Raw genomic sequence first — 18,313 nt, 5'->3', positions numbered from 1 at the left:
AAATTTTAAATAAATTTTATTAACATTCTTTAAACTTATAAAATAATTTTAATTTTTCAATTAAAAATATAGTTTTATTCTCTTAAATTTATTATTTATAAGTGACAGTTTTGAAAAACTAGTTTAATTTCTTAAATTGTGTTTTGAAACTAAAAATGTATTTTGTTTATCACAACAAGATAATCATAAAAAAAAACTAAATTTAGATACAAAATTAATTGTTATTATAATAAATTTCTAAAAATGATTTTATAAATTAAATATTATTAATTTCTAAAATAATTTTTATTGTTAATAGAAAATTATAATTTTAAATTATTAATTAGAGTCTAAAATAGTATCTAAATTCAATCTAAATTAATTTAGTTTCCACCGATTATTTCTGATTCCTCTGCCTTTCCCTGAAAATATATATCATCTAGAAATTCATTCCTCTATTTATTTATTTATTTATTTTCAGTTTTTGTATTAAAAAAATCACATCATTAATACTATTTATTTCCCATTTAATGAATTTTACTTCAACTTTATTAACCAAGAACCACATGCAGTTTGCATTTATAACGCAATAAATAATTTAAGGTTCTTTAGAAGTAGTTATATAAGAAATGTTTGTCAGTATATAGATGAATGCCTGAAATAAAGTAACAAACGTAAATTCTATATTAATGAAAGTTGAGCTTTGTAATGAACACCACTGTTATATAAACAATCAAACACTGCTCCATCTTCTTCATTCCATCTTCTGCATTTTCTGCATCTTCTTCAACTTCTGCATTTGAGTTCTTGATTCCATGGCAAATAACAAATGGTTAAACATAGTAGTTGATGGAAACTCAGCCTTGGCTCCTTACTGGCCCAACATTTTCTCAGACTGTCTTCAAAAGATAGTCAGGTTTCAAAATTCTTCATTCTCATAATTTAATTTGCTTCATCTTCTGTATATGCATGTTGTATTTTTTTTTATCATATATATGTTTGATATTAACCATCATTCATAACATGCCCAATTAATATAGATTTTGTTTCATAAATGCTGTATGATTTTTTTTTTTAACCAGAGGATATAGGAGAAAAAAACTATAAAATTAAATGAAGAAATGTTTAAAGTGATAAAAAAAGAATTACTTTTGTGTGCTTCATGGAGTTATTTCTTACCTTTTTTTCTTCTTCTTTAAGAATGTAGATATCTATAAACTATTCCAAACATTTTCTTGGATTTAAGAAGCACATTGAAAATTGATAATATTTTTAGCAAAAGACCAATTCTTTTATGAAGGAAGTTTTTTTGTATGACTTATAAGCATAAAGAGTTTCAATAAAATTTTAAATATTATATTTTAAAGGTTAAATATATTTTTAATTCCTAAATTTAGACGCGTAATTGGAATTCGTTATTGTCCCAAAATTTTGATACATTTTAATTCCAAATTTTAAAAATGAATAAATGTAATTCTTTTAACTTAACTATGTTAAAAAAAAAAAAATTAATGTATGTCAAACGTAAGAATGACGTTTGAGTTGTTTACACCATTTTTATATATTATAACTAACGTTTAAATATTAAAATGTATCAAAGTTTGCGGAAGGGATTAATTCAAATTTTGTGAATAGGGAATAAAATCATACTTAACCCTATATTTTATAATAAAAATTGATTTAATTAGTCTGATGATACCCACTTTCTTTCAAATATGTCAGTTTAGTACCCGTCTTTTACAAATGGACCTAATTAAGACATTTTTCAAAGAGTTAAGACTCAATTTTATAAAAAACGGATACTAAAATGATACATGCAAAGAAAAAAATAAGTATCATCCGACTAATTAAACTACATAAATTTAAACAGATTAGGATTATAATAAAATCGTTTATAACGTATGCATTAAACCCAATGACTAATAAATATGATACTAATTAATACAGTCTATTGAAAAAATAAAAATTAAACGACTTTGTCTAAAGTGCCCCTAATTTATACAAGAAAAAATATATCAAACTTTCATTTCTTTATTATATAAAAGATTAAACTATTTTATTTTTACTGCGTTATATTTTATATAGTCCGCTATTAGTTTATACATAAAAAGTGAACTGGCTAACCTTGTTTAATGAATGAAATTTTGGGTGATTTAATTTATTTATCTAAATTTAAACTTGTTACTCTCTTTGAACTGGTTTGCTGTCATAATATGTATTAATATAACTTCTTTCCCTATATATGCAGGACCTTCTTTGAAGACTCGAGAAACGAGGTAATTTAAAACATTATAGTTTTATCTGTTACGCGTTTATCTTTTGTAAATTATGCACAGAAATAAGTTACAACAATTGATCGATTTCAAAACTAAAACTCAAGGTTTCTTGCATAATTTATGCTACACATATCATTCAGCCAAAACTTCATCAAGAATAAAAATATTTCCTGTCTGTCATAGATGTGTTTTTGGTGTGTGAAGCGATACAAATTAAGAATAGGTAAAAAATCTAATTTTCATTTCATCTGATTCACTTTTGTTTTGATTCGATCCATTTAAAATTTATTTTATTAAAAATTTAATCCATTTGAATGAATTTAGATTTCAATCTAATCTACATTTTATATATTTTATGGATTGAATATCCATTCTCTAAATAAAGATTTTTAAATATAGATAATTCAATCCAAATTTTCAATTTATATTTTAGTTGGGTTAAACTAAATTTGACGGATCGGACGAGACGGACCAGAACAAACTGACGAGTTAAAATCTTCAACCTAACAAGTTCCTTTTAATACGAGTTGACAGACTCGTCCGTTTTACCTACCCGTTTTGTTACCCCTACTGCTGCTAATGAATACTTTACTGAAATAAACAAACGTCACAATCATATATTAATTACTCATACATTAATATGTTATAGTCTAATTAACTTTTCAAATCCACAAGAAAAATCATCTTGGCTTACCATAACTCAATTTTTTTTACAGGGAGCTAATGCACAGGTAGGTCTGGTAATGTATAATGCCAATAACAATCCAGGTATATATTATTTCATTTACCTTTTATTTTCCATGTATATATATAAGATATGCATTGTTGAGTTAATAACTAATTATTTTTGCCCTTAACCTTATGACATGTAATGTTAATATATGATCCATTCCTTCAATAAGCACACACATATAGGGTCATTTTCATTCCACTGTAAAACTGTCATGTTGAAGCAGAAATCCTAAATTTGTGTGTCCCTTATTCAGGGTTGGACATTCAATATATCCCTTGGACAAAAGAGGTGGATAATTTTTTAGGTGTGTTATCATCATTGCTTTTCAATGGAAACAATGAAAACCAACACACCATGGTGAAAGGTCTTGCAGAAGCTCTACTGGTATATATATATGTTAATTTTTTACTCCTTATTAATATCCACTATTGATGTAACTTTCTTGCATATGGGATTTGCAAGCAATGATAATAAAAGTTTGTGATTTGAATCATGCCCTAATAACAGATGTTTCCAAGGCCTTCTAATTTCATGACAACAGAAGAATACTACAATGAGACAAGACATTGTATTGTTGTAGCAGCAAGAGATCCCATTCCTCAGAAAATGCTGGTCTCTGTGCCAGAGCTTAATCATGGAAAAACTGTTGGCACACAAATATATACCGTAAATGCTGATTTCTACGATGTTGCAGAATTGTTTGGCCCAGTAATGTCATCAAACTCTCTTTTTACATTTTTTTTTTCACCTAATTCATAGCCTTGGATTTATATATACTGATAGTTATGTTCACGTTACTGCATGCAGTTCGCAGCATCTCTTTCAATCATATCCCCAGTTCAACATCCATGTTTTGAAGTGATATTCAATATGGTAAAACTTTAATATATATAAGTAACATTTTGTTAAGTAAGAGACATGTTTCATGTACTTAACTTTGTTTTCCTTCTTCTGTAGGGGAACAATGGTTCTCCACTGGAAACCGCTCCTATTTCTAATTTTAGAATCGGTGAGTTTAATGTTATATTGTCCAGGAATTTTAAGGAGGCACATGTTGCCCTTCGTGGGAAAGAAACAATGGATCCACCCACAAATGATGTTATGGTTCCTATACATTATGCTAGCGACAATCAAGGTGGTCTTGCTCTCTCTGTGTTCATCAATTTTCATCCTTCTCTCATTCAGTATCTAAGAACAATATATTATATATGATTTGAAACACCCTTTGGTATTTTCAGAAGACCTATTCACAATAGCTAAGATGATGATGAGTGGAGGGAGAAATACTACAAACCCAGTGTCCGCTGTCTCAAATGTCTCAACCAGTGCAACTCCAGCAATGGCTGTTTCCAATGCAGCAACCTCCATTACTGGAGAAGGGTGTTCAGAAGGATTAGTTGAAGGAGTTTCAGGTATGGCTGATCCAATGGGTTTTCCACCAACGCACAACTCCACACCCTCTGGTTCCAGTGAAAACTCATTCAATATTCTAACCTACTTATCACCACAAACGCTTCCTAATCTTGCTAATATTACTACCACTGGTAGTAGCAGCAATGGTTTGTCACGTATTCCATACTTAGCAGCTGGGTTTGATCGATACGGTAGACCTACTTATGAACCAAATGGGGTTCCTCCACCACCCGTAACACCCCAGTTTAATCCCTTTGATTTTTGGCCTCCACAACCATCTTCAATCTCTCTGAATCTCGTGCAAGCATGGCAGGTAAATGTGTTCTATATGTGTTCTATGTAGCTTTTTAATCTTTTTCTTACACCAGTTATATCCATATTTGATTCTACAGTATTTACTGTTGAAGAAACTACCTGGTTTATACTGATATCTGGTATAAATATTGGAATGTTTGCATCATGCAAACATACTATAAGATATTTCATACTTTCTATCTTTGGTTTCAGGGAACTTTGATTGCAAAAACACACAGGAGTCGCAAAAACCTTCAGAGAGGAAAGGTATGATAGAATCAATTACCTATAAAACCTAGAACTAGTTTGCTACAGAAGATCAACATTCTAACAATTATATATGCTATCAACAGGCTCACAGAAGAGTAACATCACCCTCCACGTAAGTGTACCTTCCATAACCTAATTGTTACATTTCCTTAATCGTATAATGAATGATATCAGTATAAAGTCACTGTCATGTAATTGTTTTTGTTCATTGCAGGCTTACGAATGAGTGGTCCAGTAGGCTAGAAGTAGCCTTCTATTTACCACAGAGAGCTGTGAACTATACGATAACGTGAATTTTTTAACAATTCCATTGCTAGTTCTTAAACGAACACTTCTTTCTGTGAGGAATCTTACCTATATATCTTGTGAAAACATTTAAATGTAGGATTTTTCGTGGACCCATTGATTATGTTTTCTTCTACATGTTGCATTTCAACAATCTGGACTTGTATGAACATTTGATGAAGAAAAGCCTGGTTAGTCATCGATACTTAGAAAACGTTTGCATTGAATTTACTTTTGAACCATATTTTGTGCATGGTTTTTTCCCATTGATATAATGATGGTATCTCTTTGCAGTGTGCGAAAGTTAATCTCCCATCTCAGACTTTGATCATATCTCCAACGAAAAACAGACACTTCTACGTAGGAACAGTGTTCCCTGCGGTGAGTGTATATAAGATTTCACATTATTATTCTTCTTAGGTTGTCTGTTGAACGTTTAGCTACACACATGTTCTTTTCTGAATACTTTAATTTTGGTTCATCAATAAATGACAGGATACTACGTTTGTTCAAATGAACTAAGTATGCAAAAAGGAAGAGAAGTTTGAAACTGAAGTTTAAAGGTGTGTTAGGGATTTAAAAGAGCATTGAAAGGAGAGATTGTGTGCACCCCTTGTGCATCAATAATGATAGCAATACTTCAATGTATTCTACTCTTTAAATATAGAAACTATTTAATTAGTTTGGAGTAAAGAATTTATGCAGTTACATGATTTATTAAATAATACATTTTTTTACGTTGAAAAAATATAATTATTTAATAAAAAATGGCAAAAAACTAATTGTAGAAGCAAAATATATATGAATTTAAAATATATTAAAAAAATTAAAGAACCGGTATTTTTAATGCTTAACGGAAGTCATCAAAATTATATTAATGTGTGTCTTGATTTTCGTAACTTTTGTTTGACCAAAAATACAATTTTTTAAAAGGGAAATATCACTTGTCCATGAATAATTAATCTATATTGATTCTATCATTTTTATATTAAAAATTAAAATAATTAAGTATATTCATTAAAATAGTATAAATATATATAACAGATTTTATAAAGATAAATGAAGACTTCGCTTCTTAAAAAAAAAATGGACAAGGTGGAGGACGACTTCACCTGTAATGTCGTTCTACACTCTGACGACTTGTTCCTATTTTACAAAAAAATTTCAACTGGGCAATTTTACAAATTTGAGTTAAAAAAAACCTTCAAATACAAAAAAAGCCATCAAATTAATACATTAATTTTTCTTTTAGTAAATTTTTTAGATGTTTAATATTATTTTTTTTTGTTGATTTCTCTGTTAATTTAAACTTTCTAAGGTTTAATTATATGTATTTATTAGTAACATTAAAATATAATTATTTTATTATTTAATTGGTTTTTAATTTTTAATGATGAGCAATAAATAAAATATTAAATACACATATATAACATTTATGAACATTTTTGTTCTTTAAATAGAATTAAATTGCATTAATAATTATTAAATCAAATTTAATTTAATATCACACTTAATTATGTATTTTTGTAAAATTAAATGCATATTAATTATTATTGATCAGTGTTCACGCGTCACGGTCAGCAAGACCATTTTTAAAAAGTAATTTTTAGAAAATAATCTCCTTGATAATATTTAAAAAGATTTAGTAGAAAATAGAAAATACTCATTTAAGATTAGTCTCGACTTTGTATTCATTTGCATGAGTTTTTATTATACCAACACTCCAACCATGTTAATAAATTCAAATTACTCTATTACCTTATAAGAGAAGGTGGAAAAATAATCTAATTTAAAAAAAATTATTTTTATAAGTTGAAATTTGTAGAAATAAATTTTCCTATTTATAAATGTTTTGATTTAGTCAATAAAATATTCCTATTTTGTTTTACTTTGATCACTTATATTTTTAAACTAAATTAGTTGGTCCGTTCAATGTTCCTTCAACACTACATTTCTAAAACGACTAAAAAATAATAATTTATAAAGGTTGTGCATTAATTTTTTTCCGAATAACACATTTATTATATAATATACATTAATTTGAATTTGCAATTATAACCAGGTTAAAAGTATATTTTATTTTAAGAGAATATTAACTAGTGGACACTAGTTAAAGAATAATTAATATATATCGGTATTGAGAGTTGAAATAATTAAGTACATTAATTAAAATAATATAAATGCATATAATAGATTTTTTCAAGGACAAAAATATTCTTTTAATTCTTAGAAAATAAATTTTTAATACAAAAAAAGGACTTTGAAATTTTTAAAGTTTTTACTCAAATTGATATTTTAGTTGTTTCTTTTTTATAATTTTAGATGTTTAATACTATTTTATTTTTTTACTCTTCTGTCAATTTAAACTTTCTTATGTTTAATTATATTTAATTTTTAACAATATTAAAATATATTAATTTTATTATTTAATTATTTTTTAATTTTTATTGGTGAGTATTAAATAAAATATTAAACATACATGTAGAACACTTATGAGTACTTTTGTCCTTTAGTTAAAATAAAATTACATTAATTATTATTATGTCAGATTTTATTTAATATTACACGTATTTATGTACTTTTATAAGATTCAGTGTATGTTAATTATCCTTAACCAGATGGTTGGCAATATCCTTTATTTTAAGGATCCTGTTAACCAGGGTTAAACACCATTCAAGATATATTTAATAAATATTGAATTCTGTAAAAATTTATAATTATCTATGATATTAAATGCAATATGACCATAATAACTATTGATACAATTTTATTTTATTTAGAAGACAAAATTGCACATAATTATTATATTGTGTGTGGTAGAAGAGAGAAAAGGGAGTAGTAAAAGGGGTCTTACATGTATACTTTAGTCTTTCTAAAAGTTATTCACATTTAAATTATTTTTTTTATTTTGATGCTTCTCCAAAGTCAAATTAAAAATAATTTCAACATTTTTAATTAATTATTTAAAATTAATTTTTAAATTTTTTCTTCGGCTTTTAAAAGATTGGGAAAAAAAATCAAAATTTGGTCTGGAAAACTAAATTTTAACCTGTTTTTGGGTATAAAAAAAAACAGTGTGCATGACTGACAATTCGGCATTGGAGTCAAAATCTGAACTTAAGATACTAAACAAGTCTAATTTAGAAAATAAAGTGTACGAAAATATATTTGAAGATTTTTTTTATTGAATTAGGTTTATTTTGGCGAAAGAAAATCAATACAAAGAGTTTTGAATATTCAAATAAAGAATAAAAATAATTCAATTAACCTTTCACGTATATTTGTATAAACAGACGAGAATTCAATTAAGCTGTGATAAAATTGAAATAAAAGCTTGGATATTTGAATAAGAGACAAAAAGTAGAGGAATTTAATTAAGTTGAAAAAATATAATAGAAAAATTAATTTAAATTTATAAAGAAAAAAGTAATTATGTAGTTTATATTTTAAATATTTTAATCAACACGATTTCATTTAAAAATTGGCCATTCATTTTGACTATAATTTTACTTATCTAAACAACAATTTTCACTCTCTTTTTTTATTTATTTTCTTTCACATCTCCTTTTATTTTCTTTTTTTTCCCCGTCCAAATGCGTGCTAAAACAACACATTTTGATGTTTCAGGGAGTAAAGAAGCACAATTTTTTTGAGACTTAAATCAAATCTCCAAATTTTTAGAAAAACAAAAAATATATTTTCAAAAGAAATGTAATAATTGATTTTCTTTATATTTATTTGTCATTAATTATATATTTAATACTCTGACTTTTTTATTAACAATATATTCACCAGCAAGGTGGCAATGTACAGGTATTACCTGCCAATTACAACATTGGACCCTTTAAAGGCGTTTTATTTTTTTTAAATACTTGGTCCATTCTTTTTCATTTATCTCAATTCTGAAAAATATGATTCCTTCTTTTTTAATTTCAATCGCACATTTCTTATTATTTTTTATTATACTTTTATTCCTTATAATTATTTTTTAAGTAATTACAGTACAATTTATTGTATTAAACAGAAAAAAGAATATATATATATATATATATATATATATATATAAGTATTTTATTAAAATTGATTATATTTTCCAAAAGTAATTTTAAAATGCATGCAATAAAAAAATTGAGTATTTGTGAGTATCTCTCATCCATGAATAATGAAATGACAAAAGTCAAAGCAATATGTTAATGAGGGTGGAGTCCACAACTAGCTTTATAAAGTGCTTCATCTTCTTCATTCTCACCCTTCTTTCTTCTCTTCTTCTTCTTCTTCTATTCTTCTTCCTTTTTTTGTTTTGAAGCTTTCAATTCTACAAAAATGGCAGCTAAGAAATGGTTAAACATAGTAGTAGATGGCAGCTCAGCCTTGGGCCCATACTGGCCCAACATTGTTTCAGAATATCTCCAGGAAATTGTCAGGTATGAAAATTTTTGCTACTTTAAGTAAGATTTTTTTTTTCTAATCATTAAAATAATTATATTTTTTCTTTTTTATTCTTTAAGTGATACTTAATTTAAATTTAATTCCTTTTTAAATTAAAATAATTATTTCATTATTTTATTCTTTTGAATCAAAATTATTTAAATTATTTTTTAAAAATTAAATTAATTATTTATGATAAAAAAGTGAATATACAAATGTATTTTTACAAGTATATGTAAAAATTATAATTTTTTCACATATTATATATATATATATATATATATATATATATATATATATATATATATATATATATATATATATATGTAAGTATGCTTTGTTCTGTATCTTATTATGCTAATTGGTAAAAGTTAAGTAACTTTTTTCTAAAATAATATGCTATGAATGATTCTTTTGCACCATAGGATGAGTTTATGCATGGAAGCAAAAAATTAAAAACAGAAAAAGAAATAGGTGAAACAAGATATATTTTTGTGTGTTTCATGAAATTATTGTATACCTTGTTTTAAAATAAATTAGATGTATAAACTAGTAAAAAATATTCTTCGATCTGTTGGAAAATTGCGTACTAAAAGAAAACAAAGAAGCTTTTTTTAATCAAAATTTCCTATTATATATATATATATATATATATATATATATATATATATATATATATATAATATTAGTGATGTGTAATAATTTGAAAACCATAAATGTAAGTTGGTTCGCATTATACAATTAGATCTCATGACATGCAACAAAATGACATTATTAAAACTTATTATATTTTTCCTAACATTTAATGATAAACATAAAAAAAAATTATTTTATGGTGTGCATTAAATACATATTCTCTAATAAATGTCACTAATTAATAAATTATTAAAATTAAAAATAAAAGCAGAAAAAATAAAACCAAATGTCTAAAGTGCCCCTAATTTGAGCAGGCAAAAGGTGGCAGAATTTATTTTCTTTATTGTATTTTATCTTGTTGTGTAATATTATTTTTTATGCTTTGTGTATTTTTGTTCTATCATGTTGTATTTCGTCCACCATTTGTTTATATATAAAGAGAACTAGCTAGCTTTGTTTTATGAACGAAAGCATTAATTGTTTTAGTTGAAGTAAATAAAAAAAATTGAATTTGTAACCACAATTATGCAAAATGAATTATTAATCGCCTTGTTTATTGATTATGCAGGACCTTCTTTTACAACTCAATAGAAGAGGTATATTTTATAATATTTTCTATATTTTTAATTGCAAAAATTACAGATTTTCTCAAAAATATTTGTTCTAGTTTATGATGCACCAATACTTCAATTTGAATCACGTCTCTGTGTCCGACACGTGTTGTGTTCGATACTTTAGGATATTTTAATAATACTTATTAATGAAGTATTTAATTTATAAAGTAGTAGTACACTATAATAAAATCTTTGAATAGTAACCAATTTTAGTGACAAAAAATAATTAGTCACTATATAGTGACCAAATTGACAACTAAAATAGTTTCAAAAAATTATAATTGGTCTCCAAACTGATAATTAAAATAGTTTCAATTATGAATTAGTTTTTAAATTGGTCAATAATATTAGCTACCAGATTTTGGCTACCAATAATTGATCTCTAATCAGGAAATTTAGATTTAGACATTAACAATCATATGTTTATTATGTTTGTAAGAATTATTATACATTTTTCACTATTCATTTATCACGTATCTATCACGTATCGTATCTTATTATTTTAAAAATAAATGTATTGACATATTGAATACGTATCATATCCGATATACGTATCATATCTAATCATAGGTTGCAGTACATCTTCGACTCAAATTCATACTTGTTTAGAATATTTTAATACATTTTTGTTTGCAAATTTTGTGTAGTTTCCAAATTTACGATATATGTTCCCTTACCATGCATCATTTGTTCACAGGAAGCTAATGAAGCAGCATGCGAGTTGGGTCTAGTCATGTATAATTCCAACTCCAATATAGGTATTTCATTTTTGTTTACATTTTTTTTTACAAGACATACCTTTTTATTCAATTCAATTTATAACACTTCTGTAAACAATTTTTTTAAAGTCACTTTCTACTTCTTTTTATCGGCGTACTTTTAGGGACCAAATTTATGGAATAGTTAAAATAAAATAAAAATAATAAGAAATTTTATGTATATTTTAGGGTTAAATATCTTTTTGGTCTCTTAATTTTGAATGAATTTTGGAATTAGTCTATTTCAAAACTTTGGACTAATTTAGTCTTTCATCTCTCAAAATACGTGGATTTAGTAATTTTAATCAAAAATTTGGTTGAGTGTATTTGATATTTTGTACGCATTTCAAGATTGTATTTGAGTTGTTTATACTGTTTGACACATTTTTGCTTTAATGTTAAGTCAAATAATATTATGAGACGCGTTTGAAATGTCAAATAAACTCAACAAAATTTGATTAAAAGAACTAAATCCACGTATTTCGAAATATAAAGGACTAAATTGGTTCAAAGTTTTAAAATTGACTTATTCCAAAATTCACTGAGAGTTAAGGGACCAAAAACATATTTAACCATTTATTTTATCTACAAACTTTAATAATAAATTACTAAAAAAATTATTAATAATAAAAATTTTAAAACCCTTTTCAATTAATGGTGAATCAATTACGAACAAATATTTAAAATTCATTAATATTCTCTATCGATAAACTCATTTTATCAACAAATTTTTATCTCTTAGGAAAATTTTATGGATAAATACAAAATTTTCTGTAATAGAAAAACATATTTGTCGAACATAATTCCTTTTTAGGAAAGTTCATAATTTTGAAGAAAAACAAGAAAATTGATTATTTATGTATTTTGTGTGCAGGGTTGGATGTCCAATATATTGATTGGACAAGAGATGTGAATTATTTTTTAGACATTTTATCATGCTTAGCTTTTAATGGGGATAATAATCTAAACCGAAATGTTATGGTGGAAGGCCTTGCAAAGGCACTAATGGTATGTACATGTCAACACATACTTCATTTTCTTTTTATTACGGTGTTAATTTTAGATTTAATTAGTTAAATGGTATCTACTCTAATTTATATGTGTCAGTTTGAAAAAGATACATTAATTAGGTTCTTTTCATTAAAAAAATTATTAATATCGTTAATGGTATTGATAATTAAAATGAGTTACAAAAGTAAGTATTGATATTTATATTTAAATTTAATGGTAAAAGTCATAAATTAACTTAATGACTTTAGTAATTTTTGTCTGAAAGGGACTTGATTAAGATACTTTTTTAAAAAAAGTTAAAATTAAATTGACACATTTTTAAAAGTATGTACTAAACTGACACATTTAAACGAAAGTAGATATCATCTGACTAATTAAAGTTTAATTGTACTGTTGCATATTCATGTCCATAAAATAGAAAAATAACTATGCATGATGTGAATCATGTAACAGATGTTTCCAAGGCCTTCTAATGCAATGACAACACAAGAGTACTATAATGGAGAAAGACACTGTGTTGTTGTAGCAGCAAGAGATCCATTTCCTAGGAGAAGCTTGGTCTCTGTACCTGAGATTACTAATGGAGGAATTATTGGCACAAAGTTACATCATGTAAATGCTGATTTTTACGAGGTGGCAGAAATGTTTGGTCCAGTAATGTCTTGAACTCTGTTCTTTTATTTATTTTTTTCCTATGTTAGTTTTCTATTTACACTCATTATATACTCATGTTACTACACGCAGTTAGCAGTGTCTATATCAATAATATCTCCAATGCAACACCCTATTTTTGGAGTGATATTCAACATGGTAAAAGTTAATCTCTCTAAACTCCTTTCATTGATATTTTATCTGTCACACCCCAAAATCATTCAAACTTGTGCAATGGACATCAAGTTTTTTTTCTTTTTTTAGTTTAGCATCATGAACGAGAATAAATATAATTACGTTACATTGTGGTTGTCCTATGAATGACTATGATGTTTATTGAAATAAGAAACGTGTCGGAAATAGTTCAAGTGTATGAATGACTACGATGTTTGTTGAAATAAGAAACGTGTCGGGAATAGTTTAAGTGTGAGTCAAAGTCCTATATCTTAAACACGGTATAAGATGAAAAACTTATAATTTCATTGTCTTAAGCTTGAAATAAAAGTGGTATCAAATACCTTATATGTGTCAGACCAATGTCATATATATAGAATCATAATTTTTCAATGACTATAATCGAATCACAATCTCTCAATGACTATATGAGAAAAATATATAAACCCAGGAAAACATTATAGTATTAATGTATGTTTTGCTTAGTACATAATGTGAGGTTTTTTCGCACAATACGAACAAGTTGTGAACAAGTCTATGTACCACCGTTTTACAACAAAAACCATTAACTCTGATGGTAGCGTAAGATTATATTAAAAACCACGACATCACTTACAACCAAAAGATAATAAATTTAAGAATCATTCTATTTTATAGCGGTCATTTTTCTATTTTTACTCGATGTGAGGCTTTAACCTTGACTTGAATTGTAACTCGGTAACTATCTTTTTCTTCTTTTTGTAGGGCAATGATGGTTCTCTGGTATCAAAGATTCCCATCAGCAGTATTAGAATGAATGAATTTACTGTTTTACTGTCAAGAAAATTTAAGGAGGCACACAATGCCTTTCGAGGGAAAAGGACAATGGATCCACACACAGAAGAATGGGTAGAATCAATGAAGAGAACAAATAACACAGCACCAACTTTGACAGCAGGAGGAGAAGGGTCTTCAAAAGGAATGGTTATGGAAGAAAGAGACAATAAGGGTGTTCTTGGAGGCATTTCAGAGAACTGGTCAATGTTCCCTCATTCAACTGGAAATTCATTCAATGTTCAACCACACTCATCATCAAACCTTCTTTATGCTACCAACAATGGTAGTGGTGGTGCTCATCAACATCATCAAACTTTCTCACCATATTTTACAAACTTTCAACTCTACAATCATGCATGGGAGGTAAGTTATGTCAAATTCATATTATGCGTTTCTGCCTCTGCGTCAAAGTGGCGTAAAATTTATCAGAATTGATTTTCTAACGCATAATCAATATATGTTTAGTTTCCAAAATTAATGAGAAAATGAAAAATTCACACCGACCAGAAGTATATGTTGGATAATTGATTGAATTCAACTGGAATCAATTTTTCATACTAAACCAAACATACCATGGATTTAGAGATTTTAAAAAATTATTCACTTACAATTCTCTTTCTCTTGTGCATCTCTAGGGATGTTTGGTTGGAAATATTCGCAAGAATCGCAACTCCTTTCATATAGCAAAGGTACGGTGGAATCAATGAATCTTTATAGACCTTGAACATCTACTTTGTTAAATGGGATCATGATGATCCATGTTCTACTTTTTTAGAAGACAACATTATGATTATGTCAATTTGTTAAATAATTGATCTTTCTACTCATGAAACAGGCTCTCAAAAGAGCAACATCGCCCTTAACGTAAGCGTCTCTTCTCAAAAGATTTTTCTATGTGTACTCACATAGAAAATATTTTGCATCAACCATAATTTGGATAAATACAGTACAATTAATGTAAAATGATTTTTTGACTACTAAATTTTAATAACTTTCTCTTATAATATTAGATGTCATTTTTTAAGTTTTTTTATTTATGCTTTTCATTTTCTTATTTTCAATATTCAAAACCAACTTAAGAAAATAACGCATTATTATGTAAAAAAAAAATTGTCAAAATTTAGTAATCAAAATATTATTGTTCGTAATTAATATCAGAAGCATAATATATAATTTACTTTTCATTGTAGGCTCACTGAAGATTGGTCTAGTAGGCTAGAGATTATCCTCTATTTATCAGAGAAAGCTGTCACCCATACAATAAAGTAATTTGAAGCCACAATGCTAATTAATATTGTTACTCTTTAAATGAATACTTTTGTGAAAAAATCTTACATATATATACTCCAATTACATTTAAATGCAGTATTTACAGTGAGCCTGTGGATTATGTGTTCTTCACTGTAATGCAATTCAACAATCTTGACTTATACGAACATCTGAAGAACAAAAAACTGGTTAGTCATTTATACTTACATGTTATTTTTTTATCAATTTACATCAGAAACATTAATTGTAGTTTGAATCTTAATGAAAAAAAAAATGATAAATTAGTTCTGATTAGGGCATAGTTCTCTGTATCTAAGTCTAACGTAAAGATGATCCATTTTTGTGCAGTGTGCGAAAATTCGTCTTCCTTCTCAAACTTTGATCTTATCTCCGACTGAAAGCAAACACCACTACATAGGAACAATTTTCCTTGGGGTGAGTCTAACATCAATAGTGTTTCACATCATTGTTTTCATTTGGTTTAATTAGTCACACGAGACCTACTTTCGTTTAAATGTGTCAGTTTAGTACTCAATTAGATCTTTTTCAGTAGAAAATTATTAATACCGTTAACGGTATTGATATTTAATTAAAATAACTTACAAAATTAAGTATTTGTATTTATATTAAAATTTAATAATTATGAATTAAGTTAACGACTTTAGTAATTTTTGTCTGAAAGGAATCTAATTAAGACACTTTTTCAATAATTGGAACTAGATTGACACATTTTTAAAAACGGATATCAAACTGACACATTGAACGAAAATAATTACCATCCGACTAATTAAACCCCTTTTCATTTTGAGTTTTTGTCTGAACATGTAATCATCAACATGTTGAAATTTCTTGTGCCAGGAGACCATATTTGTTGAACCTATCTAAGCATGCATGTGATTCTCTGAAGAGAAGATTGAAGAAGAAGATGAAAGAATTTCATGTTGTGGAAACAAGAGAAGAACATAATCAAACATCATGCTTCTCTTCACTGATCCTAGGTTTCATAGAAGACAGCTTAGTATTGAATCTGTTTTTATGGTTTCACATGTAACTTTAGATGTTTCACAAACTATGATTGTTAACTATTTTTAATTTGGCAAAAGTCATGGTTAAAAAAAATTGTAATAAAGGAAGTGCTTCTCCAACTTTGAAGTGTTTCCCGGCTAAAATAAGATAAGTATTTAAGTTATTGAATCTCAATTGTCAATTCTTGTTTTAATCGTTATTTTTAATTCAATTGCATACTAAAAAAAAACTTAATAAAAGAATCAGATATTTTCTCTTTCTATTATATTTGACCTTACCTTTTACTATACTAAAATTTCTTATTTAAAAATGAAGGTTTTACGAGACCATCAAACTACCATTTAAATGATGAAGGAGTTGTGTATATTTTAATCAATAAATTATACTCTTTTTCTTTTTTTTTTCAAATTACACTTAAATACTATTTTTAAAAATCCTACACAAATCACCCTTTTATTTTAAAAATATTACATCTCAATAAATTTTAAAAGTATTACACTTACATAACACTAACTCTTAAATAATAACTAATTTTAGTGAAAAAAATTGTTAGTTATGGTAGAAATTAATTTAGATATCAATTCACAAAATAAAATTTATTGATTGTTAAAATAGTAACTAATATTTATAAATAAATAAATATAATTGATCATTAAATTAGTTACAGATTAATTAGAGACTAATTTAGAAACGAAATTATCTGATAGTCAAAATTTTGATAGCTAATGTTTAGAGACTAATTTATAAACTAATTATTTTGATAGTCAAAATCTTGGTAACTAAATTTTAGAGACCAATTATAACTATTTATTTATAATGGTCACTATTTTAGTAACCAATATTTTTTTATTTTTGTAAATTAGTATTTAAATTAATCAATAGAGTGATTAGAAAAAAATTATCATTAAAATTGGTTATTAATAGAAGATTTTTGTATAATGTAAGAAATAATTGTAAAAAAAATATTATATTATCATTTTTTTTTTTACTTTACACATGCATTCTCTTCTCAGGAAAATGGTATACTTACAATATATAAATAAACCGTTAGTTCTCAAAAAAAAAAAATTGAATTTTTTTGAAATGGATTACAGAATCCGTTTCACATTTTTATGAAACGGAATTCGTATTCCGTTTCCCAAAAATTTTCAATTTTTTTCCGAAACGGATTACGTAATCCGTTTCAAAATGGTGTGAAACAGATGTCAACATGCGTTTCATAAAGATTTCGTGTTGTTTTTTTGAAACGGAACGTGGGATCTGTTTTATACTTTTTGAAACGGAATACGAATTCCGTTTCACATCATAAACAGAAAAGAAAAAAAAAGGTTAAGCTAATATTAAAGATAACCTGGACAAAAAAATTTAAATGAAAGCACAGTAATAAGACGGAAAAGAAACCGGAAAAGAAATAATAAAAAATTATTTTAGGGTGCAGAAGAGTTGGCAAGACAATAAATGAAATTTACTGTGTCTCATATGTATATTAAATTATTAATAAAGGACATAATAAATTTTGGGATGCAGAAGATGCATCGAAGATGCAGGGAGAAGCGCCATGATATATTAGTACCTCGTTAATCGTTATACGAGAGAGAGACTTGATAATATGTGGCCCATAAAAAATGGGCCTGAGACAAACAAGGCCTAAATTGCCACACTAAAAAAAAAACCATTGTC

At 26.5% G+C, this 18,313-nt stretch overlaps 1 protein-coding gene across 1 annotated transcript; it reads left to right on the top strand.

Moving 5' to 3' along the window:
* Window positions 1-694: 694 nt before the first annotated feature.
* On the top strand, window positions 695-5,931 carry LOC114182607 (mediator of RNA polymerase II transcription subunit 25-like). Its single transcript, XM_028069505.1, has 14 exons — window positions 695-895; window positions 2,228-2,255; window positions 2,972-3,023; window positions 3,242-3,372; window positions 3,496-3,696; window positions 3,796-3,861; window positions 3,946-4,123; window positions 4,227-4,714; window positions 4,909-4,962; window positions 5,049-5,077; window positions 5,180-5,254; window positions 5,351-5,441; window positions 5,545-5,631; window positions 5,746-5,931. The coding sequence occupies exons 1-14, from the start codon at window positions 795-797 to the stop codon at window positions 5,770-5,772; spliced, it is 1,608 nt and encodes a 535-aa protein (XP_027925306.1). The 5' UTR covers window positions 695-794; the 3' UTR covers window positions 5,773-5,931.
* Window positions 5,932-18,313: the final 12,382 nt, after the last annotated feature.

This window comes from Vigna unguiculata, chromosome 4, assembly GCF_004118075.2.
Source record: "Vigna unguiculata cultivar IT97K-499-35 chromosome 4, ASM411807v1, whole genome shotgun sequence".
In the NCBI taxonomy this organism is placed as follows: Eukaryota; Viridiplantae; Streptophyta; class Magnoliopsida; order Fabales; family Fabaceae; genus Vigna; species Vigna unguiculata.
The sequence above is the reverse complement of the archived record's forward strand: the minus strand, read 5'-3'. Positions and strand labels throughout refer to the sequence as shown.